This window comes from Hypomesus nipponensis, chromosome 11, assembly GCF_054491055.1.
Source record: "Hypomesus nipponensis isolate SF chromosome 11, ASM5449105v1, whole genome shotgun sequence".
NCBI lineage: Eukaryota > Metazoa > Chordata > Actinopteri > Osmeriformes > Osmeridae > Hypomesus > Hypomesus nipponensis.
In genome coordinates, this window is record NC_140371.1 from 6,104,308 (window position 1) to 6,129,086 (window position 24,779).

Below are 24,779 nucleotides of genomic sequence, written 5' to 3' on the forward strand. Positions count from 1 at the left end.
TTGAACCCTCTGAATTATAATTATTATGTCCATCACTATTCCAGTTTGTGTAGCCTAATAAAAACACAGCAATGAATTACGTTTTTGAATAAAGCACTCTAGTCGTATCTATGGGGAGCATGAAGAAAATGGGAAAATTATTTTAATAGAGAAATACATTGTAAAATGTACCGTTGATCCATTTACATGACGTCATGTTTCAATGATCGATCTTATGTTTCAAATGGTGTTAGTTTCTTGAACCTTTAGCAGGCCAAGCATATGATATAAACTAGATAACACTTTTAATTGTAGCTATTTGACTTCTCTTGTCATGTCCTCTTATCTGGCATGAAATTGATCAGTTTTAACGCGAGTTTACACACTTTTTTAACCAAAAATAGGTAATGCTAATTGTCTTACGGATGTGAAGTTTCTGTGAATTTTAGAGAATGTGGAAAGGGCCGGGATTTTCCAAACCAACCCTGATTCCTGTGGTTGCCTACAGTTATGAACTCAGAAGTGAAAACTGATGCACGATAGAACTCAAAGACAACCCTCGCACCCTCTGGTGGAGAGAAAATATGCGATACAGAAACAAACAACTCAAGATTTGTCTGAATCCTAATAATTAGACTATTCAATGAAACACGGGCGAAGGGAAGTTTCTGTACACACATTTATTCGAAGAGACACATTCCGAGCAAAATGTTCACTTGCGTCAGCACTTCAACACTATCCTACTCTAGGTTCTAATACATTATTAGCACAGCAAATAACAAAAAAAATAATCAACAAGCATCTCTCTTTTAAAAGGCAAAAATAATCTGACAAAATGCAGATGTCCCACAAAATCTGCCAAAGAAATAACCCCTTTATTAAAGTTTGGTTTAGTGGAAGTGCACTATTTACAAACCACATGATAAAAATCACACCTAATGTACAACTCTTAACTACATTTAGATAATCTCAACCATAAAATATTATTGTTGTCTTTGACACTGACTAAGAAAAAAAACACACATTTTATTACTATTACATACCTGTTTGCATCTTTCAATCTATTAAAATAATTTTTGAATTGTAAAAATCTGATACAGTATATACAACTTCAATACAGACCCACTTGACCATTACAATGCACACATGCAACTCTAGATCTCTTAAAACTTTTTGGACCACTTCATTGTCCAGCCACATATTTGGTCTTTCTTCACATGCTTTTAAATTTATGGTAACACATTCACTCAAATCAGAGTCTGCACCATTATTTGCCCCGATTGACCGGTTCTCCTATGAGTTCTGGGCACTTCTCTTCCCCTTTTGCAATCCTGTCACACTTCCGAATAAAGTCGAAGTTGATCTTGTCAGTGATGACGCTGTCCTGCTTATACTGAGGGTGTTGAGCAACAAACTCCCGCATCCACTTCGCCATCGTCATCAGTTCACCTATACCATAAGCAAATATTTATATTAGTGATAATTATGTTGAAAATATGTGGATAAAGCCAAATACACAGGTTATTGGTGCAGATTATTGCTATCATATTCCACCTTTTCGACTCCATGTGTGAATGGAGACTGTATACCCATTTGCCTTGTCTTTATAATGGCAGAAGCAGCAAATGACAAGCCAGTACCTGAGGCACGTTTCTTGATTAACTTCAGGTAGTTAAGGATGGTGCATCTGGTGTCAACATCCACCTCCATGTTCTCTAGATAGCAGTTCAGGATGGGGATCAGTCCCTGAAATACTCCTTCCTAACGAGTGAATAATAACAAATTTGTACATTTTCTATTTCAATTTTTTAGTTTACTTAATGAATAAAAACGTTTTCATAAATTTCCCTACATAAAAAGCCTTTGTTATTCTACCTGACCGCCAATCGTATGACATCTGAATGTTCAAGTAGAGTGGAAATATGAACATGAGCACTGGTGCGTACCTTTCCATTGATAATGGTGTCGATGCTCATCAGAGTGTACATCTCCCCATCGGTATCTATATCCAGGCCATTCTGGGCTGCAGAGGAACCATCCACTGGGTTGCATCCTGTAAACATGCACATATGATATCTCAACTAGTGCTTCACAACGCAAATCTAGACAGTTCCAAAAAATGTATGTGAACTTTAATCGAGAAAAAGTTTCACCTTTAAAAATATCCTTCCGGAAGTAGAACATGCCCTCTTTGACTGCATTCCTCTTCTGAGCAACTTTCATGTTCTCGTCAACCTAAGTCACAACGGAAAATGGCCTAAATCTAACTACAACTGAACTTAATCTACAACTCCTATATATCATATGGATTTATCAATTCAACAGTTTCATGTCTCTGAAAACTTTTATTACAAGACTGAAACCATGTATTTTGTACAAATCAATTTAAGGAGGTTCAGTACATTTGTACTATAATGACAGCCCACCTTTGATAAGGGGATGAGGAAATCCAGCTTATAGGACAGGATAACCCTGGTGAGCAGAACCACGAAGACAACATAGGCAGAGTTCTCAAAATCAGTTAGTTGAACCTGGAACATAAATAAATTATAATCATTATGGACACTGACAACGGATTAAAACAATCTTGTAAAATAGGTAGTGTTTTAGTGAAAATAATCAACTATATCAGAACAGTTAGTACAATTCTTTCCCAGCTATACACATTTAAACATAATTGATTTTTGATGCTCTTAGACACACAATAAATACAATTTATTTAATACAAAAACTCATATGTCATATATACTTAAAAGAAGGTGTTGGTATAACTACCTCCATAGGGCGAAATTCCACCCTCCAGCCAATGTCTGAGTTCGGAGGGGGTGGTTTGAACCTCATAGTCTGCCAATTAGTTGACTGGAGGCTCTACAAGGAAGATGAAAAGTCGGGTATCAGTTAGAAACCAACAATTCCACAGATTTTATTATAATTCCAAGAATCTCGGTCTGTCACCATTTTTGTTTCAAATCTGTAGGTATCTTGCTGAATGCAGTGCCACATATGACATTGTTTGGACGAGCTGCTCACGTTCAACAAAAAAAAACAGGCCTTCAGGTATATAAACATGTTGCCGTCATTTTTATGTTGTTTTCTCCAGTCGCAAATTAGTGGTCAAAGGCTGTTGGTCAACAAATTGATCTCACTTTTGCTACCCTTACATCCCCACTCCGTCAATGTATACAAATTATGATATGGTATTAATAATGGGACTTATTCATGTTGTTTTCTTTTTATTGTAAAATTGTGCCATGTTATTTTACTTACTTTTTTCTGGTACATTTTTGTACCATTTTTGTACCATCTTTCTGACCATTTTGGCAATCAACATTGCCATTTTCAGTTCACTCGGTAACACGGTGTCTGCATCCGTCCGTCCGTCCCATAGTTACATAGCTCAAAATCGCCTGTGTGCCATAGAATTTTTAATGCAGGTGCTAAGGGGGTGCTAGATAATTGACAGGGGGAACTGCGCAATTATATGGTCCAGAGTGGGACCCATTTTCAGCCCGGGAGTTTAATGGCCAAAACCAGCCCATCCCCACCAGGATGCCTGACGAAGAGCCATACATTGAACATTCTGGGCTTACCCCAAACCTCGGTTTTTATGTGAGCTGAAATCGGAATTTCACATTAATGCGAGCGTGCATAGGTTTATGTATTACATTGGACTCATATGGTTATATTTTGCGAAAATTACAACCCACATTTTTACCTGAAAGATTCATGGCTTTTGAGAAACCACGTTTTTCCCACCCTTGCAGAAACCTTGATTTATAAAGTGACAGATCTTTCTTTTTACCTGGCTTTTCCAGTTCCTCCTGGCATCTTTTTCCCATCCATTTTTTTATTTTCACATCAGCTTAATCCTGCTAACTCCCTCCACAACAATAAATGACGGTTAAAGGCCCTGTCGCACCATAACGTTCTGGTCAACGTTCTCTGAAAGTTCTAATCGTTCAATTTGGAGCATTCTAGGGCGGGGCCTTTAATGTTGTCTCCAGAAAACAACGTACACGCACTTGTGTTTGAGAAAGAGAGCATGTGCGAAAACTGAAAACGACACTTGCACGGTCTGATCATGAGCTTATTTAGATTAAAACCTAGTGTAGCCTATTAGCTTACTTATCAGTCACACAGTAACTTAACAAACTTAACACATCGTTTTATTTGATGTGTGAAAAAACAAAGAGAAAGCAGGTAATCTACAGGCCAAATTTATGAGCGGGCAGAGCGGCCCACGGGGAATTCTCCCCATTCTCGGCCACTCCGGGCCTGAATACTATTATACTAGTAATAATTTAGGGGGTGCTATCGGGGTGCTTTTGTCTTTCTTGGGGGTGCTGAAGCACCTGCTAGCCCGTCCCTAGCGCCGCCCATGGCCTCAGCAGCGCGACTGACTGTGCCTGCCTGCCTAACAATTTTTTCCCCAGTGTGCGATAGTAAAATCGGCGTGACACACTTTGCAGAGGGCGTGGCAATTGTCGATGCAGCTTGCTGATAAGATTGATTAAATTCCTCCGTCCATGTACTGTTAAATTTGCAGCTATATATATATATTTTTTTTTTTTGCCGTAGCACTACCTGAGACTTTTGCCATTCCTACAAGTGATTCTGTATTAAAATTCTCCCGCCTGCCTGCGCAGATATCAACAGCGCAACTGGGTCGTAGGTTGCGGCAGAGAATGTCTAATATAGACGGACTCTGGTTGCGGTCACAAATGGGTTGAAAATTGTATGATATGTATTATGTGAGTAGGATGCATTTCAAACAAGATCTGGCAACTGGACAACATTAAATAAATATATTGATGTGAATATTGAGGTTTGGCCATACAAATTACGGGCGTTTCACGGGAGAAATTACAAAACGGGAGGGGGGCGGGAGATGGGTGTGAAATACGGGAGACTCCTGGAGAAAACAGAAGTGTTGACAGGTATGCACCTGTCGTCACATGACTTCAACTGCCGACGGTAGGTGAATGATGGAGAGAGGGCTTTTAGATTGTAAGTTTTCACCGCTTCCATCCAAGAATATCACATGCAAGCAAAGCACAGAGCTAGCAGCAGGAGCGCTAGCAGCAACAGCGTAGAGCAGCAGGGTTTGATCCGGTAATATATGGTAGACAACACTTGACAATGTTACATTTCAGATCACATTTCCTAAATATATAACAATGTGTATGTTCAATATATACAGCCTATGTGTGAGTGAATAAAACTCCCTCACAATTTCCTCTTGTTATCCTCTAGTTATATGAAGTTAAGTACACCCTTTTAATGTTATTTGACAAATAAATATTTTATTGGGGTAAAATTTGAACAGATTAAATCAATTGAATACATTTAATTTAATTAATCGCGATTAACTATATGAAATAATGCGATTAAATATTTTAATTGCATGACAGCCATAGCATTTATATTTAATTTATATTAATGTGTTCGCCAAACGTTCCTGAAAAGCCAGTACTTCGGTATGGTATATCGTGCAACACTACATGTTAGCTGGCTTTCAGCCAGTAGCTAGCTAGCTACCCAGATAATGTTATACAGCCAGCTAACCATAGTAGTTGCTAACTGACAAGGTTCTTCAGCTATTTGTTAGTCTGTCTGTTTAACTAAGAGAACTAGCAACCAGTCATAGTCAGAAATATGTATCATGGGCACTGCAGTAGTTTCATCCAATTGGCATGTCAAGTTGGCCGAGTCCATCATGTTTGTGTTACGACTAGGGCTGTCCCAACTCTGTCGACTAGTTGATTTTCTGGTCGATATGCTCTTGGTCATCAGATCTCACACTGCCATACGGCAGCTCGACTAAAATCTAAATCTTAGTCGAGCTGCCGTATGGCAGTGTGAGATCTGATTCCCGCTTGTGTCATCATTGCTGAATTAACTAAATGTTCTACAGAAATTGTAGATTAAATTATTTAAGACAAATAAAGCAACTCTAAAAATATATAATTTAAAAGAAAAGGTGTTACTATTTCCCCTTTCGTTAATATGTGCTTTGTTTTGGTTTGGTCTTATGCACACGGCACGGGCACAATCGGCTGCAGAACTACAAACTCTGCCATAGCCTACTTTGTCTGTGTTATTAGTCAAAATGGCAAAGAAATCTGTGGTATGGCAGCATTTCATTTAAGTACATTTACAAAGTACCGGGTGACTCAATAAACGTTGAATGCAAACTCTGCCAACAACGGTTTATTTTTCGTAGTTTGACGTTGAATATGATGTAGCCTACCACCTGAAAAACGTAAGTTGGCCTAGCCCTACTTCGCTCATGCTAACGCGCTGGGTTGAAAAATGAATAAGCCTATTATAAGATCCAAATCACTTGACATTATCTTCTCCGGCCAAGACAACAGCTTCTTTGCAAGTTTGCATGCTGTAAGTTCAGGCAGTGATAAGCGCAATCTGATGATTTGCATGTTAAACAAACTATATTTTTTATTTGTAGTAAGAGATACTAAATACCATCGGCATTCGGTTACAACAGGACTGGTGATACGAGTCTTATTATTAGTAGGCTATTAGCGGCTGAATCTGCAATGTCCAGCAGCCATTGCGTCACCCTTTTTTGGTGAAAGAAAGAAAAAAAAAGTGTTTCAAATTTCGATTAGTCGATTTTCAGACGTTTTAGTCGAGTCTTGGTCGACCAAAGAAAATCTAAGTCGGGGACAGCCCTAGTTACATCGAGATATCGGGTTGAAACGGTTGCTACTTGAGCTGTACCTCAAAGTGTTCAGACTCGTTTTCATCATCCAGATTAATCTTTTCCTGGAAGAGTGACAGTGGGTCCCGGATGAAAAGGTGGGCGATGTGTTGTGCCAGCAATTTGTCAATCCCTAAAAAAAAAAAAAAACTTGACATGACTCACTTCATAAATACAAACATTTGTCCAATACAGACTTTTGTCTTACCAATACAATCTTGGTGACTGTGATGGCGTTACCTGCGTCTAGAAGCTGTTTATTGATCTCCTCATCTATGGTAAGATCTATGTCATTGTACTTTTCACCACAGCTGGAGAGGTAGCTGTCGATTGAATCATATCTTGATTTCAAGATCCTATATTTGTTGTTCTTCAAAGGCTGAAAAGAGAAATAATATGTTTAGACCTTTCCAGATGCAAAATATGTTAAAGGGGCGATTGCAAAACCGATTTTACCTTGTCATAGTTGAATAACAACAATTTGGTGGGTAAAATGAACATACAGTGAATATCAAAGTCCATTGACACCTCTTTCCTATGCAAATCTAAAAAAGAAAACATTTGGCTGTAAAACACTAGCTTTTCAACAAAGCCACCAGTGTGACGTAGGACGGGGGACCGCCCTTCTTGGCTCTAGTCTGTATCTTTGTCACGCCCCAAAATATACAACCAGACCAGCCCGAGGTAGCGTCTATCTCCGATACTAGTTTAGCTGCGCGCTGCTCTGTGTAGGCTACTTATAAGGAATTACAAAGAAGAACGTTTTGAATTATAACAAGGCTATTGAAAATGGACCACGGTCGTAAATGCTGTGTTCCAGGCTGTACAGGGAAGGCTAACACTCACAGTCTTCCCAAGGAGCGAAACATTCGACAGGCATGGCTGCTGTTGTCTATGAGAAGATCGGCAAAGTTCGACACTCAATCATTCATTTGCTCTGAACATTTCACCAGAGACAGTTTTGACAACCTTGGACAATTTCAAGCAGGATTTGCTAGCAGGCTGAACCTGGAAAGAGGTGCTGTTCCGACTGTATGCTCATTGCAACCGCAACCTGTAAGGACAGTATGATGTTGTGCTAACAGTTATTAGCAATGCTAACGTAATAGCCAGAAAACGAACAGCAGTCTGGCTTATTGCTAACGCCTGTCTAGATAATATATTTGAAAGAACTGGAGAAAGGCAGGTGCTAGATACAGGATACGTTAGCATTGCTAGTAACTGTTACTAGTAACACCTAGTCTGTAGTAGGCATGTAAACTAGTTTAACCCAAGAGCATAGTTCGAATGTGTGATAATTTAGCCTAGTTTATTGGCAATGGGGCTAACGTTGTTTCATGTTCCTGACTGTGTTTCATTCAAATAAATAACCTGTGTCATATAAATCTACAATTAAAGATGCATGTTTGTCCAGATCTTTGTCAGGTTATTTTTCAGCAAGATATCTAGAGCTAGCTAACTGAAGCCGAGTTGAATCACATTATGGTTTGGTTGCTAAGCCTAACGTCCTACCCAAGTCAATCCAGTTTGCTTCAACAGCAGAAGCGGAAACAAGTAATGTTATCATTTCAAATGATATGTAGTCAATCTGTTGAAAACAGTGTTGTGTAGACATAATAGATTTATTTGCGCGTTTTTATTTCAAGTCTCCACCTTTGGTGTTTTAGTGAGTGCTGCTGTTGGCCGTGTTGCGTTTTTGCTTCACTCGTTGAAAACCAACCAATCAGCGCGCAGCTTATCTAAATATTAATGAGCATACCATAAAAGGAGAAAAACTAGTGTTTTTTCCCAGGAACATTTCAGAGGATCTATCAGTGGGCATAGAACAGCACCCGGGCCATTTTCAACCCAACCAATGTTACATACCCTATTCGGAGACCTTAAGGAACAGTGTGAAATACCCAACAAACGCAGTCAATCCCCCCTTTAAATAAATAATCAGGCGCTTTGCTAGACATAAAGCTCTACTGGGGCACAGGTCCCTACAGTTCAGGGATGCCAGTTTGATATCAGCTTTGGTAGTGACATCCATAGTTAATGCGAGCGCATAAGGGCTGGGCGGTATGGCCTAAAATGTTTATCACCGTAGAATTCATAAGCACTGACGGTATTGGTATTTATCACGATATATTAGTTATTCTAAAAATATAATGACAATGCAATCCTCACAGCAGCGGCTAATCTACCGCACTCGGACAGATTTGTATTGGGTAACTCCGGTGTGTCACTGTTACATTAGTTAAATTTTGCAGCGTTTAATTGCCACGGAAGATCGACTTATCAGTAGCCTACGCGTTCAACAGTAGCCTACGTTTATGGGATCGCAAAAATACTGTTAAATATTTTCAGACTTAGCTCTAACTATAAACAATTATTACATGGCTGAATACTTGATTCTGTTGGCCTAAAATAAACATACATTTCACAATTCTAACCAACCTGGCATTGGATTGGATCTACACAATCTGGTAGATTCATTTTCGCACACATGCATGGCTTTCAGGTGGTGAAAGAGATTGCTAGTGTTTCCACCTTTGACTAGCACAATTTGATGACAAAACTTACAGAGTAGGCTACTGTTTGTTGTTCGATGTTGGATAACTTGGATAACCAATTCTTCTTTGTCCAGCAAATCAACCCCACTGGCGTTATTTTCAGACATCGTTAACGCTTGCTTACACTTGCCAACAAAAGATGTTTACTCATATGAATGTTTGCTTCCTCTGGAGTTGCGCTAGCTTGTTTGTTGACTTTCAATGGCTGGCACAATGCGTGCAGCGTGCAGCGTCCATGCTGCATGTGTTTCTTGTAAAAGATACAAATTTGAACGAGCCCACTAGGCAGTATCACTTGACTTATATTTTATACCAAACAGAAACACTTATTAATATATTGTGATATCCATGATATGGCAAAATCCATATCATGGCACAATGCATTACCGGTATTCGCATTCATACCAGTATACCGCCCACCCCTAGCGTGCAAAAATACATTCACAATAACTTAAGCGCAAATGCATGTTTTCTTAGCCTACCTCAATTCTGAGTCGCCTGCCGACACTTGGACTTTTGTGTGTGCGCTTCAATGGTTATTATAGCAAGCACAGAAGAGTGCGCGGACATGGAATTCTGCGGGCACCTAGGGCTGGGCGATATATCAAATATATAGCCCCTCCATGAGTCACCACCTTACCGCGGTGGAGGGGTTTGCGTGTCCTAGTGATCCTGGAAGCTATGTTGTCGGGGGCTTTATGCCCCTGGTAGGGTCTCCCAAGGCAAACAGGTTCCAGGTGAAAGACCAGACAAAGCGTGGCTCAAAAAACCAACCATGAAGAAACACAACAATGGTTCTCAGTTGCCCCTGCCCGGAAGCGGGACACCGGGGCCCCCCCCGGAGCCAGGCCCGGGGGTGGGGCTCGATGGCGAGCGCCTGGTGGCCGGGCCTTTTCCCATGGGGCCCGGTCGGGCACAGCCCGAAGAGACAACGTGGGACCCTCTTCCAGTGGGCTCACCATCCGCAGGAGGGGTCATGGGGGTCGGGTGCAGTGTGAGACGGGCGGCGGCCGAAGGCGGGGGCCTTGGCGGTCCGATCCTCGGCTGCAGAAGCTAGCTTTAGGGACGTGGAACGTCACCTCGCTGGCGGGAAAGGAGCCTGAGCTGGTGCGCGAGGTAGAGACTTTCCGGCTAGATATAGTCGGCCTCGCCTCGACGCACAGCACGGGCTCCGGAACCAGTCTCCTTGAGAGGGGCTGGACTCTCTTCCACTTTGGAGTTGCCCTTGGTGAGAGGCGTCGAGCTGGGGTGGGAATACTTGTTTCCCCTCGGTTCGGTGCCTGTACATTGGGGTTCACCCCGGTGGATGAGAGGGTAGCCTCCCTCCGCCTTCGGGTGGGGGGACGGGTCCTCACTGTTGTTTGTGCTTATGCACCAAACGGCAGCTCAGAGTACCCACCCTTTTTGGAGTCTCTGGAGGGGGTGCTGGAAAGCGCTCCTCCCGGGGATTCCCTCGTCCTCCTGGGGGACTTCAATGCTCATGTGGGCAATGACAGTGAGACCTGGAGGGGCGTGATTGGGAGGAACGTTCCCCCCGATCTGAACCCGAGTGGTGTTCTGTTGTTGGACTTCTGTGCTAAACACGGCTTGTCCATAACGAACACCATGTTCAAGCATAAGGGTGTCCATATGTGCACCTGGCACCAGGACACCCAAGGTCTCAGTTCGATGATCGACTTCGTAGTCGTGTCGTCGGACTTGAGGCCGCATGTCTTGGACACTAGGGTGAGGAGAGGGGCGGAGCTGTCAACTGATCACCACCTGGTGGTGAGTTGGCTCCGATGGTGGGGGAGGACGCCGGTCAGGCCTGGCAGGCCCAAACGTAATGTGAGGGTCTGCTGGGAACGGCTGGCGGAACCCTCTGTCAGAAGGAGCTTCAACTCCCACCTCCGGGAGAGCTTCGATCATGTCTCGGGGGGGGGCCGGGGACATTGAGTCCGAATGGGCCATGTTCCGGGCCTCCATTGTTGAAGCGGCTGACCGGAGCTGCGGCCGCAAGGCGGTCGGTGCATGTCGCGGCGGTAACCCTCGGACCCGGTGGTGGACTCCGGAGGTGAGGGATGCCGTCAAGCTGAAGAAGGAGGCCTATCGGGCTTTATTGGCTGGTAGGACTCCTGAGGCAGCTGATGTGTACCGGCAGGCCAAGCGGAACGCGGCTCTGGCGGTCGCGGAGGCAAAAACCCGGGCATGGGAGGAGTTCGGCGAGGCCATGGAGAATGACTTCCGAACGGCTTCAAAAAGGTTCTGGACCACCATCCGGCGACTCAGGAGGGGGAAGCAGTGCTTTGTTAACACTGTATACGGTGGGGACGGTGCGCTGCTGACTTCGACGGGGGACGTCCTGGATCGGTGGAAGGAATACTTTGAAGACCTCCTTAATTCCACCAACACGCTTTCCAACGTGGAGGCAGAGTCTGGGGACATCGGGGGGGGCCCTTCTATCTCTGGGGCCGAGGTCGCCGAGGTGGTTGAAAAGCTCCGCGGTGGCAGGGCCCCTGGGGTGGACGAGGTCCGCCCGGAGTTCCTTAAGGCTCTGGATGTTGTAGGGCTGTCTTGGTTGACACGACTCTGCAACATCGCGTGGACATCGGGGACAGTGCCTCTGGACTGGCAGACCGGGGTGGTGGTTCCCCTCTTTAAAAGGGGGACCGGAGGGTGTGCTCCAACTTTAGGGGGATCACACTCCTCAGCCTCCCTGGGAAAGTCTATTCAGGGGTCCTGGAGAGGAGGGTCCGCCGGATTGTCGAACCTCGGATTCAGGAGGAGCAATGTGGTTTTCGTCCTTGCCGTGGAACAGTGGACCAGCTCTATACCCTCCGCGGAGTCCTGGAGGGTACATGGGAGTTCGCCCAACCAGTCTACACATGTTTTGTGGATTTGGAAAAGGCGTTCGACCGTGTCCCTCGGGGGGTGGGTGCCCCTCCCTCATGTGGGGGGTGCTCCGAGAGTACGGGGTACCGGATTCCCTGATCGGGGCTGTCCGGTCCCTGTACCACCGGTGCCAGAGTTTGGTCCGCATTGCCGGTAGTAAGTCGAACTTGTTTCCGGTGAGGGTTGGAATCCGCCAGGGCTGCCCTATGTCACCGATTCTGTTCATTACCTATATGGACAGGATTTCTAGGCGCAGCCAGGGTGTTGAGGGGGTCCGGTTTGGTGACCTCAGGATCGGGTCGCTGCTTTTTGCAGATGATGTGGTCCTGTTGGCTTCATCGGGCCGTGACCTTCAGCTCTCACTGGAGCGGTTCGCAACCGAATGTGAAGCGGCTGGGATGCGAATCAGCACCTCCAAATCTGAGGCCATGGTTATCGACCGGAAAAGGGTGGAGTGCCATCTCCGGGTCGGGGAGGAGATCCTGAACCAAGTGGAGGAGTTCAAGTATCTCGGGGTCTTGTTCACGAGTGAGGGAAGAATGGAGCGCGAGGTCGACAGGCGGATCGGTGCGGCGTCCGCAGTGATGCGGGCTCTGCATCGGTCCGTCGTGGTGAAGAAGGAGCTGAATCGAAAGTCGAAGCTCTCTATTTACCAGTCGATGTACGTTCCTACCCTCACCTATGGTCACGAACTATGGGTAGTGACCGAAAGAACGAGATCGCGAATACAAGCGGCCGAAATTAGCTTTCTCCGCAGGGTGTCCGGGCTCTCCCTTAGAGATAGGGTGAGAAGCTCGGTCATCCGGGAGGGGCTCAGAGTAGAACCGCTGCTCCTCCGCGTCGAGAGGAGCCAGCTGAGGTGGCTCGGGCATCTGATTAGGATGCCTCCTGGACGCCTCCCTGGTGAGGTGTTCCGGGCACGTCCCACTGGGAAGAGGCCCCGGGGAAGACCCAGGACACGCTGGAGGGACTATGTCACTCGGCTGGCCTGGGAACGCCTCGGGGTCCCCCAGGAAGAAGTGGTGGAAGTGGCCAGGGAGAGGGAAGCCTGGGCCTCCCTGCTTAGGTCGTTGCCCCCGCGACCCGATCCCCGGACAAGCGGTAGATGACGACGACGACGGCAAATGCATGTTTTCTTAGCCTACCTCAATTCTGAGTCGCCTGCCGACACTTGGACTTTTGTGTGTGCGCTTCAATGGTTATTATAGCAAGCACAGAAGAGTGCGCGGACATGGAATTCTGCGGGCACCTAGGGCTGGGCGATATATCAAATATTAGCGATAATATCGCAATAATTTTGACGACAATGTAAAATTTGAAAATATTGTGAATAGCATTTTTTTTTTTTTTATCCTTGTGTTGCTTGTGTTTTAAGATCACCGTCTGGCTCCTCTGTGTTCACATACACACACAAACTGAAAATTGCACAGGCACTCTCTTTTGCTCTCTTTTTGTCCTGTCACATAAGGACCTCTGCATGAATTGTTCCATGTGAGGTCCATTTTGTCAAGTTGCAAGTACCATGTTATGGCAACTGCTTAAATTTGCAATACACATTTTGTACTTTGTAACAACAGCTGTTCTATTTAAATTGTTTTTGTTGTTTTCTAATGGAGAAAAACATCAAAAAATCGTGTTTTTTATCATTTAAATTTGTTATATATTGCCCAGCCCTACGGGCACCCATTAGTTTGTGTTTTTCGTTAAACTGCGTTGATTTTGCAAGTATTGATTTTTACTGGGGCACGTGCCCCAGAAAAAAAGTTTAGCAACATCCCTGGAAATAATTTGATAGAAAAATTTGAATTGCTGTATTACTGACTAAAACCATAAACAAACACTTGAAAGTAACTTCAGTTTATGTATTCAGAAACCTTTCAACATAACAATTTTTTTTGCTGCACTTTCTTTTACTCTGCATTACATTACTGGTCTCACCTCCAGGCCTCTCTCCTCCTGCGTCCGGTCGTCCACCGAGGCAGAAATAACTCCCCAGCGACAGTCTATGTCTGACACATACCCCCTGTAGAAGGGTGACGCAGCACTTAGGGCCATCTGGAGACAAAGACAGAGCTGGCTTTTTAAACTTGAAAAAACATAATTTACATTTACATTTCATTAATTTAGCAGACAATTTTATTTGTGCTGGGAATCAGTAGGGACCTCCTGATACAATATTACTGCAATAATTGACAGCATACAATATGTATTGCAATAGTGTGTGTACTGCAATTCAGTCAATATTGGAGATTAATGATTGCCTGTCTTTCCCCCTGGATCATAAAAACATACCTGCTCCAGGGAAACTCCAGTAATTTGTATGGCCCAAACATCGTTATGTGAATCAATATATTATTCCAAGGATGTCCAGTTGCCTTACTCACACAGTCAACATCATACAAATTTCAACACATTTGTGACCTCAACCTGGCAACCTACCCAGATTCGCAGTTGATATCTGCGCAGGTAGTAGATGCAAGTTGAATCAAGTATCACTGGTAAAAATGGGAGGTGCACCAGCAAAAAAATGAAATGTATGTACATTTAATAACAACTGGATGGAAGTAGGGGATCGACTGATATGCATTTTTCGGGACCGATGCCGATTATATATATATATATATATATATATATATATATATATATGTATATATATATATATGTATAGGTTATCGGTCTACTTGATCTGTAATAATCGGTATCGGTCCTGAAAAATGCATATCAGTATATGCATATGCATATGCATATATATATATATATATATATATATATATATATATATATATATATATATATATATATATATATATATATATATATATATATATATATATATATATATATATATATATATATACACACATATACACACACACACACATATACAGTCCCTGACAAAAGTCTTGTCACTTATCCATTTTGTAGAAACAACTATTTATAACCTCACTTTTAATTAATCAATTGGTTTTAGAAATGGCTCATATGAAAGCTAAAACCCTCCCAAATTATGTTTAATATACTAAAATAAATTTGCTTCACTGAAGAAAGATTGATCATTTAATGATCAAAGAAAGGTCAGATTTTGGCAAGTCAAAAGTCTTGTTGCCTTGTCATATGATGCACCCAATCCTAGATTACAGCCTCACCTGTTATCAATAATTGATCAATCCATTAGTGGGTGTGTATAAAAAGAACCCCAGCACAACAGACCTTCACATAAACTGCAACTTGACCTCTGACAACATGCCTCAGATTCACTCTGAGACCAAAGTGTTGATTATCAAGAGTCTGAAGACCAGATCCACTACTGAGGTGGCTAACACCTTCAATGTGTCTCAGCGCCAAGTACAAAGAATGAGAAAAAGATTTGAAGAGACTGGAGATGTTTTTGACAAGCCTAGTACGGCAGACCGAAAATCCAAGGACAGACCCTTTTTCACTGCAGCAGAGCTCCACCAGGCCTGGTCACCTCAAGTCCCCGTGTCAACCAGGACAGTTTGTAGAATTCTGTCTCGAAATGGCCTCCATGGTCGAATCAGTGCTCAGAAACCAGCACTAAACAAAAGGCAATTGAAAAACGTGTGGCATTTGCCAAGGCCCACAGCCTGCTAAAAGGATGGACGCTGGAAAAGTGGCAGAAGGTGGATTTCTCAGATGAATCTTCGGTGGAATTACATCACCCCCGCCGCAAATATTGCAGGAGACCTACTGGAGCGCGCATGGATCCGAGATTCACCCCAAAAAACTGAAGTTTGGTGGCGGAAAAATCATGGTCTGGGGTTACATCCAGTATGGGGGTGTGCGAGAGATTTGCAGGGTGGAAGGCAATATCAATAGCCTAAAATATCAAGAAGTGTTCGCTACCTCTTACATTGCCAACCATAAAAGGGGTCAGATTTTGCAGCAGGATGGTGCTCCATCGCATACTTCCATCTCTACATCAAAGTTCCTCAAGGCGAAGAAGATCAAGGTGCTCCAGGACTGGCCAGCCCAGTCACCTGACATGAACATCATTGAGCATGTCTGGGGTAGAATGAAAGAGGAAGCATGGAAGACGCAACCAAGGAATCTTGATGAACTCTGGGAGGCATGCAAGACTGCTTTCTTTGCTATTCCTGATGACTTCAGCAATAAATTGTATGAATCATTGTCGAACCGCATGGATGCAGTCCTTCAAGCTCATGGAAGTCATACAAGATATTAAATATGGATCTCACAGCACCACTACTTCATTAACTGATGTTATGCAACATATTTTTGTATTTGAAGTAAATTATTTCTTTATGGAATTCTATTGGTATTGGCATTATTTGGTTCATGCGAATACACTGTACAGTTTCCCATCTTCCTTTAAACCATAGGGGAATTGTTTGGACAATATTTAACCCCCTACATATTTTATCGGCAAATCGGTTTTGAAAATGACCGACACCGCTATCCATAAAAAAAGCTTAATAACAGCGCCGATAATCGGTCGACCCCTAGATGGAAGAATTGTATTTCATATCTCAAGCCCATATCGACAATGCCCACACCTTTGGCAAAGTGTGTTGCACTGATTTCTTCGGACACAATCAGAAAAATTACATTACTCATTAAATCACAATGGCACAATCGCAAAGCGGACGCAGTGTTTAACTACTGTGCAGTGTTTGTTTATGTAATGACATTTGTAATAATAATAAACAAATAAGTCTTGTTTATTTGTATCAATAATTATGTATTATATTTTAGTTTTTATTTGTGCACACTCTGCTAACAACAGTGTATATTTCATAGTTTGACGTTGAATATGATGTACCACTTGAAAACCGTATATTGGCCAACTTTGCTAATGCATGCAAACACTCAGGCATTTTTTATTATAATCGGCATTCGATAACAGGACTACACAAGGCTTATTATTAGTAATAGCTAATTTTATAGTGGCTGAATCTGGAATGTCCAGCAGCTAGCTCTACATTGAGTCAGATCGGGAAAATGTTTGTAAATTTTCTAGTTGTGTATTTATTTTTTTCAGATTAGCTCTTAAAACAGTGAGGTAAAACATCACACAAAATGGTTTGCTAAAAAACATTGTGACATTTATAGAAAAAAATTAAAACGTTTCAAATTTAGATTATTCGATTTTCAGTCGAGTTTTGGTTGACCAAATAAAATCTTAGTCGGGGACAGCCCTAATAAAAAGCGATTAATTCATTGAGTGGTCTACTTGTAAAGGCAAAAACTGCCAAAGGGTTGATCAGTAAACTTTAAAAAGAAATTGTCACAGAGGACATTCAAGTGCAGTAAGCTTTGCATTGCATTACTATTGCATTGAGCTCCTGTAACAAACCCCACAATAATTTAACAGTTGTGCCTTTAAGTGAACTTTATGTGCATTAATTGCAGGGTGCAAAATCAATTTTTATGTTTACCGGCCAAATGGCTTGTGGTGAAAGCCACTCAAAAAGATTGGCTGGTGAGTAAAGGAAATCTACGAGGCACCTGCATATTTGATTTGCTGTTATGTTTGTTATTCTGCTTTCAGATGAAACAAGCGCAAATTCACGATATCTGCGACCATGTACACGCACACAAATTTGTGTGGACTGACCCTCAGAATGACCTATAGAGCTACTGGTCGCAGCTAATGAGCAACAGACTTCCTAGTGTGTAGAGCTACTGTGAAGTTTATTAGAACCTGAGTCCAGCTTGTTGCTGCTGCTGCATGTTTTGTTTCTGTCCTGTCGGGAAACACTGGATGTGTTGTGTTATATGACAGCAAACATTTGTAGTATTTCCACAATCAGTCGCGGAGCCAGAGGGGTGGCACTGGACCCCCCTGATATATCGGACTGGCCACCCCAGGTGCCAACCCAAAATGTAATTTGCTATCCCTGGCAATTGGATGCTGATTGACATTTAATTTATCTTGTTAAAAGAAGCGTTTATTTGGACATCTGGCAGCACATTTTTTTTAATTGAGGATATTTCCACTGTTCACCAGTCAGTCACAAATCACTACGCCAGCGTCTGATACAACGCCAGCGACGGAAGACAAGAGCATCATATTACTGTTATCATTTTGAGGTTTAGGATTGGGGTTGAGGCTTCCTGAACAAAATGTTATGAAAGTTGAGTTGCAGAGCCGCAGAGCCATAGAAAAAGATGCATATTGGCAATATGATGATCTAGTAACTTAAATGTTGGTAGTTGATTGAAGATAATAATGGGGATGTTCAAGATTGAGATTGGACTCAAATGTGGGTAATTGGATGTGTAGGCCTACATGTTGTTTTTGCTTAGGGTTCACTTCAAACATTAAAAGGGTGAGATAGCAGACTTCTTCAAAAAGCTGAGCAAACGGGATCAGATGGAAATAGACCCCAGTCCTTGCACCACCACAAGACCTCAGAGCAGACCCCTCCCCGAGGCTACAGGCACCAGGTCAGAGCATACTAGGCAGTCAGTCACATGCCAAGTTTAGCTTGTGTTTGTAGGCCACACATGAAAGCCTACACAAATGTTTTTTTCCAATTAAGCCTCACTTTAAAATGTTGGTTGTTGATTCATGAGTTTTCTTGTTTTGATGGCTGTGGCATTTTTTTGTGTGAGTATACACTAATAGTTATGTTTTAATGTAAAAGATTCATCAAAGGGTCAACCTCTAACCTGGTTAGACACAGATTATATATTCATGAAAACAGACGGACAAAAGTCTCTCCAGTTTGTGAGTACAGCGTGTGTAAGAAAGAAATGAGTTGCAATTCAGATGTGGACATAGTCTATTCATAGTAAATGTAGAAATTGATTAAAGTAACCCTAGTGGACCATAGTAGGCCACACTGAAGAACTTAGGCTAAAGTGAATTGTAATTTCTACTTCTAATCAGCAATCATATGAATAATGCTTAGATGCCAGGCTAAAGTTCCACACACATTTTCAGTCTTGGTCTGTGGACCCCCTGAAGTATCCGTGGCCACCCCTTGGCCACCCCATATATAAAAGTCTGGTTCCGCCACTGTCCACAATGCCTTCATTTTGCCTGACAGAGCTTGCATACATCTTTAGACATGTCTAGCTCTGGTTTCCCTTTTAAAAGTATGAAAGACAGTGTCTCCAGACTTTGGATGTGAACTGTGTAGGTGCAGGATGTTTTCTCTAGCTTCATTGCACACCATGATTTCTCGTTTGAAACGAACATGAGGACAGCAAATATGCAGTTTGTTATGAAGACTGAAGGCGTTGCCGTCAACATGACAATAAAAATATTGTAGGTGGAAATAATTGTGATACTGAACTGTATGGTTGTTTTCCCTGATCCCTAGTTTTTATCCAAAGTGACATAGTAATAGTGCAATATTAATAGTGTGTGAAAATTAACTTCTGTTTGTATTGGTTGTTATGTTTGTATTGGATGTAATGACAATTACACACCTATGCACAAAATGGGCCTTACCACAATAGGGCAGAATGTTGCTAGTTGGTCATAAAGGTACCGAGCCTCATCAATGCTGCAAGCTTGGAATGTTACCTGTGAAAACACCATAAAAAGGTTAAAGTACATTTACATATTACTTATTAGGTGTGCAAAACCAGTACGTAACTTTGGGGACCTGACAAAAATAAATGATTGATTGATTATATAATCATCTACAAACCAACAACTGTTCCTTACCACACCATGCAGTTAACATACACAATAATGTGTCATGGGGATGTTGTGTCGCATGTACCTGAAGGCAACAGTTGCCCATCCCAAAGCCCATGGCGTCCATGTAGATGTGATCAGGGAGAGATGCCCTAGCTGCCTCCCCGTCATCCTCGAGGAACTTCTCCACAAAAGGAGACAGAGTGCTCTTGTCTTTGAAGACTTGGCAGGTAAACGGAGAGAGGGAAAACAGCTGAATGTTGCAGTTCTGATTGTGAAATGACAATGACTAGTCAAAGGATTTATTTGATTTTTTCTTCAGTCAGTGTAAATATTTATAAATTGGATTGGCATTAAACACATAAACATCTCTAAACTTACTTGGTACATTGATAACCACTTTTTCCCCTCTTCTATGACGAATGTTCCGGGTCAAGGTGCTGAAAGGACATTGTTACAAGAAATACAAATGTTACAAATAATGTCTAATGCAAAAAAAACTAAATGACAGGACAACAGAATATGTCAAAACCATTTTTACTAGTCTGCTCAGGCATTATGACAACCTACTTAGGTCTAATGGCAATGTACTTGCCATTAGACCTAACGTGAATTTTATGCAGAATAGGATCTATATTCATAATTCACTTGAAAAGGAAAAATAATCGTGGCCTTATCGGTAAATGCAACATGAACACAAGCCTACCTAAATCTTGGGTGTCGGTTTATGGCTTCATCTGGGAAGAACAATGACTTTGACACTCCTTTTTCAACAGGTGTAGGGCAGTACTCTGGTTGGGTGAACCCTGGACATCCTAACCTAAAAAACAGTTTATAGTTAGAGATCAATTATTGTTCAAATGTAGTGATTCCTTCGAAAGCAACACAAAGGTAGCTTGGCCCATGATGCATCCGCCCCCAGTGTGACTGCAAAACCAGGAAGTGAATAGGCTACCTTGGGAATGATGTGATGGTACAGAGTGTTTCATTCTCATTGAGGACTGACAAGGCTTCCCTCCTCCTTTTCCCCATGTTGTCCTCCACTGTGTTGAACTCTGACATAGTCCCTCCATACGGCTGTCCTGGAGTCCCTTCAATCATGTAGCTGCCATATTCTGGCCTCCATAGGGTGGGATGGCTTCAGAAAGAAACCAAACACAGGACTTTTCAGACACAACCGTCTATTACAGAAGTCACCTGGGAGTCAAAGGTCCTGCATTCTTTGTTATACATTTTCCAGTGATTGTTCATTCAAATAAAGTAAACCGGATTTTTGTTTTGTTTTCCTTTATCTCATGTGAGCTTGCCTCTGTGATATGTGGAGTACATTTGTGCTTCAGGGCAAGGCCTTCAGTATATGTGCAACTGAGAGGCAGTAATGAGGAATGCTATGGCTTCACTATTCCCCTGTGCCACTGGCATTTTCCCTGAGTGAAGTTGGCTCCACACATTTTTGGTCGACGTCATTGGCTGCACGCATCATACTCATGGGCTTGTACAAAAACATTTACACTACGCAGACGTAAACTCTGATCGAGTTTTAACTGGTTGTTTGGGAATTAACACCTCTGGAAAGATAAGGGCCGGGTTTCCCAGATTCGTTAGAACGCTCTTAGAACGTTCTTAAGAAGCTCTAAGCGTTAAGAGCTTCTTAACGAATCTGGGAGATTGGCAAAGAACTGTCCATTTCAAGCTTACTTACTTGGGGTTACTGTTTTCACCTCTTTCCTGAAGCGTTTCCAAAACCTCTCCACCATTCAGCACAAGACGAACCTTTTCATTCTTTTCGTCTATTTCAATCAGCATGTATTCCACCTAGAAGAACACAAACTGGCTTTTACGGTTATCATTAAACCACAAGAATGATCAAGATCGCAATAGTTTCATTCATGTCCTTTACCAGCCTTATAATAGTTTATTATCCTATAGGTTATTTAATATAAAGGACTGCATGAGACAACATTTCCCTGACATATTTACTTTCAGTGGAATGAAGTGGCCATGGGCATTTAAACAATCAACACACAAATGGCAATGTTAGGCTATCAACCATAGGCATATTTCCTCATTTATGTTCACTAGACCAGAATGGCTCCAAGTCTACAAATGCCACGGCCATAATGCCATGTTCAATTGTGTCCAAACTCAGCAGACCCAGAGCCTATTTCCAAGATAGGATTGGGAAACCCTCACATCTATTCCAATTCATCGATTATGTTTCCTTGACTCTGACACCCAGTAAATCCCCTGTCTGCTAGCAGGATTACTCTATAACAACAACATTCCACATCGTTTGAAATCAAAGCCGGCTTGTGGTCACGCTGAGGCACACTAAAGTTTTAGGACCAGCATGCATGAAATAAAGACTGGTATGGAACCATGTCAGAAAGTTCCTAGTCGTCTGTATTGATGCAAACAGCAAAGAGTACATATACTAGTGGAACATGCTGACATTTACTAAGTTATATCCCAGTAGCCAGTTTCTCATACAAATTGTCTTTAAAAAAAACGGCAGTCACATGTAGGTCACTGCGGGAAGTAGAACAAATTTCACTATTGAATCAGACTACTTTTTAAAACCATACATTTACTCGACAAATAAGTCGAGCCCCTCAGTCCATATCTCACAATGATAGCTAGCTATCCGTTATATTATTTAAAAAAGAAATGCCAGAGACTGGTTTATTCAAAGGGTACAACCGTTTTAGAGTACAGTAATATACCGTATTGCAAGGCATTACTCAAAAACATGCCTACAGCCTAGTGGTTGTAGCTAGTTAGAGTTAGCTTCACTAAAAAAGTGAAACGTTTTGCCTGCACCACAAACGTTGCATGCACCTGCAAAGTATATGACTTGCCAATGACAATGTAATGCACCTTGACTGTTTCATCATCACACCTGTGTTAAAATCATGCAGACATACAACAGGGTTTTCAATGTAAAACTATACTACTAGCGAAGGTCAGTTAGCTTGTCAGCTAACTAGCGCTTGACTACTGTGGCACTATTTAGTTCGCTAGTCAAGTTATGACAAACCTTTCCTTACCTCATCGCCCCATTTCAACACATCCTTCTGCCGTTCTTTCACCTTGTTGTAGATGTTGAGGAACTGAATAATACCATGTTTCCTGACATAGTCTGCATACTTTTTTGTTTCTTCCCAGTTCAACGGCGACCCTTGTGACAGCAAGCCCATAGTACAACCGGTGTGGTAGAGATGGACAACCGCGTTCTTCCTGACTTGACTGTAACTCGCTAGTTCCGCATACACAACTAGCATGCACGTTTGGCTAGCCAGCCAAGTTTACCAATGTACTTTCTGTCGCTTAAATATGGTCCAAATAAAAATTGCTCTAGTTATGGTTTAGTAGTACACCGTAAGTTACCGCTCTGTCAGCTAACGTTCGCCAGCTATCAAGAAGGCCTTCGCACATATCTTGTTATATCAGGCTAACAAGCTACTAAAAACGTAATGGTAAAATGTTCCAAGACAGAGGTTACGGTAAGGTGGTTTCTTCTAGCAGACTTCCCCAATTGCACATACAGTTGGATATATTATATGTGTCTACATAATGGACTGCCTTTCTTGATGGACAATAAAGAAGTATGTTGTTCTCTATTCTCAAATAACCTACTCAAATGCGCCGTTACGGACTCCTGTCTGCTTAAATGGTCCTTCTCCACTCTTCACGTTGAACGAACACACGTGACTGCCCATCAATGATAGCGTTTGCTGACGGTCCGAATCTTCTAAATGAATTTGTTGTAACGAGTTATTTTTCTGAAAGACATATTTACGGAACAATTCAGTGATTGAGAGCAAATAGGAAAGAACAGTGTTAAAATATTTTGATTATTGACTCGAATTTGTATCACAAGACAGTTACCCTAGATATGACTCAGCAGTATTTCCTTTCATTCCAGTGACAATTGTTAGTGATAACAGAGCCTGCTTAGGGACATTCTCTGGTGATAATCCTCCAACCCACGTTTGCCATGACGTGGACACACCTTGGTGACAGCCTTGAAATGACAATGACAAACGAAAAAAGTCGTGTAATGATGTAATGTAGGCCTAATGTCGTGAAAATCGTGCTCTGTATTTGCCGTCGCATGGGGCATTATGACACATAAGCATGACGTAGAGAAAATTATGAATAAATAGCCTACTATCGCTCGGTCGATACGTTCAAGCCTCAGTTTGATATTTCCCGGCATGACCTCACTCTCGGTTAAATAGTATTTATTCATAATTTTCATCCTTACATTACATCATCATTAGGCTACGATACGACTTTTTTCGTTTGTCATTGTCATTTCAAGGCTGTCACCAAGGTGTGTCCACGTCATGGCAAACGTGGGTTGGAGGATTATCACCAGAGAATGTCCCTAAGCAGGCTCTGTTATCACTAATTGTCTCTGGAATGAAAGGAAATACTGCTGAGTCATATCTAGGGTAACTGTCTTGTGATACAAATTCGAGTCAATAATCAAAATATTTTAACACAGATCTTTTCTATTTCCTCTCAATCACCGAATCGTTCCGTAACAACGTACTAGGTTAGTAGGCTAAGTTGTTTATTATATGGCATTTTTAGCTCTTTTCATTTTGTAAATGTGTCAAGTCTTCTCACGGTGTGTTTCAGGTGTTGCATACCCAATTACTTTCGATAGCCTATAGAAAGCGGACAACACGGTTCTGCTAAAATGGCTTTAATTCCAACACAAGTAACGACTCTTTTAGAAAGTTAACAATTTGGTCGCCGTTGATGTCTTCAGTATTGTCTGCAGACGTCCATGGACAGGGCCGCGTTTGTGCAATGGGCAGGAGGGGCTGCTGCCCCGGCCACTAGGGGGCCCTGGCACGGGAGATAAAAAAAAAAACATAAAAAAAATGCATTAACCCACCCGTAGTGAAGTGCACGTTCTCTTAGCACATGGGTGGGGACGTCCGGCCCGCGGGCCGCATCATTTGGTCCGGCCCGCCATGGCACTGCAGGAACCATATAATTAGGTGCA

The 24,779-nt window shown here is 42.4% G+C and overlaps 1 protein-coding gene across 2 annotated transcripts; it reads right to left on the reverse strand.

The window, feature by feature from the left end:
- Window positions 1-644: 644 nt before the first annotated feature.
- Window positions 645-23,792, reverse strand: gclc (glutamate-cysteine ligase, catalytic subunit). 2 transcript variants are annotated; one of them, XM_084709650.1, is made up of 17 exons: window positions 23,648-23,792; window positions 22,807-23,541; window positions 21,462-21,574; window positions 20,715-20,897; window positions 20,466-20,579; window positions 20,141-20,199; window positions 19,845-19,981; window positions 19,568-19,642; window positions 14,065-14,181; window positions 6,941-7,079; window positions 6,721-6,833; window positions 2,755-2,847; window positions 2,406-2,510; window positions 2,133-2,214; window positions 1,926-2,032; window positions 1,620-1,740; window positions 645-1,428 (listed from the first exon to the last, which is right to left on the reverse strand). In XM_084709650.1, the coding sequence occupies exons 2-17, from the start codon at window positions 23,038-23,040 to the stop codon at window positions 1,247-1,249; spliced, it is 1,974 nt and encodes a 657-aa protein (XP_084565776.1). In that variant the 5' UTR covers window positions 23,041-23,541; window positions 23,648-23,792; the 3' UTR covers window positions 645-1,246. The 2 variants fall into 2 exon arrangements, with proteins under 2 accessions (XP_084565776.1, XP_084565777.1); XM_084709651.1 differs by having other exon boundaries at window positions 23,396-23,541; window positions 23,648-23,791.
- Between the last annotated feature and the right edge of the window lie 987 nt (window positions 23,793-24,779).

What these genes read in the sequence shown, in the direction of transcription:
- gclc (XM_084709650.1), bottom strand. Translation starts at nt 23,040, where the DNA reads ATGCTAGTTGTGTATGCGGAACTAGCGAGTTACAGTCAAGTCAGGAAG. An exon ending in TCCTCATCCCCTTATCAAAG is followed by an intron (nt 2,215 to 2,405) that starts GTGGGCTGTCAT and finishes GTTGTGACTTAG; the next exon opens with GTTGACGAGAACATGAAAGT. An exon ending in AATCAAGAAACGTGCCTCAG is followed by an intron (nt 1,429 to 1,619) that starts GTACTGGCTTGT and finishes CTTATGGTATAG; the next exon opens with GTGAACTGATGACGATGGCG.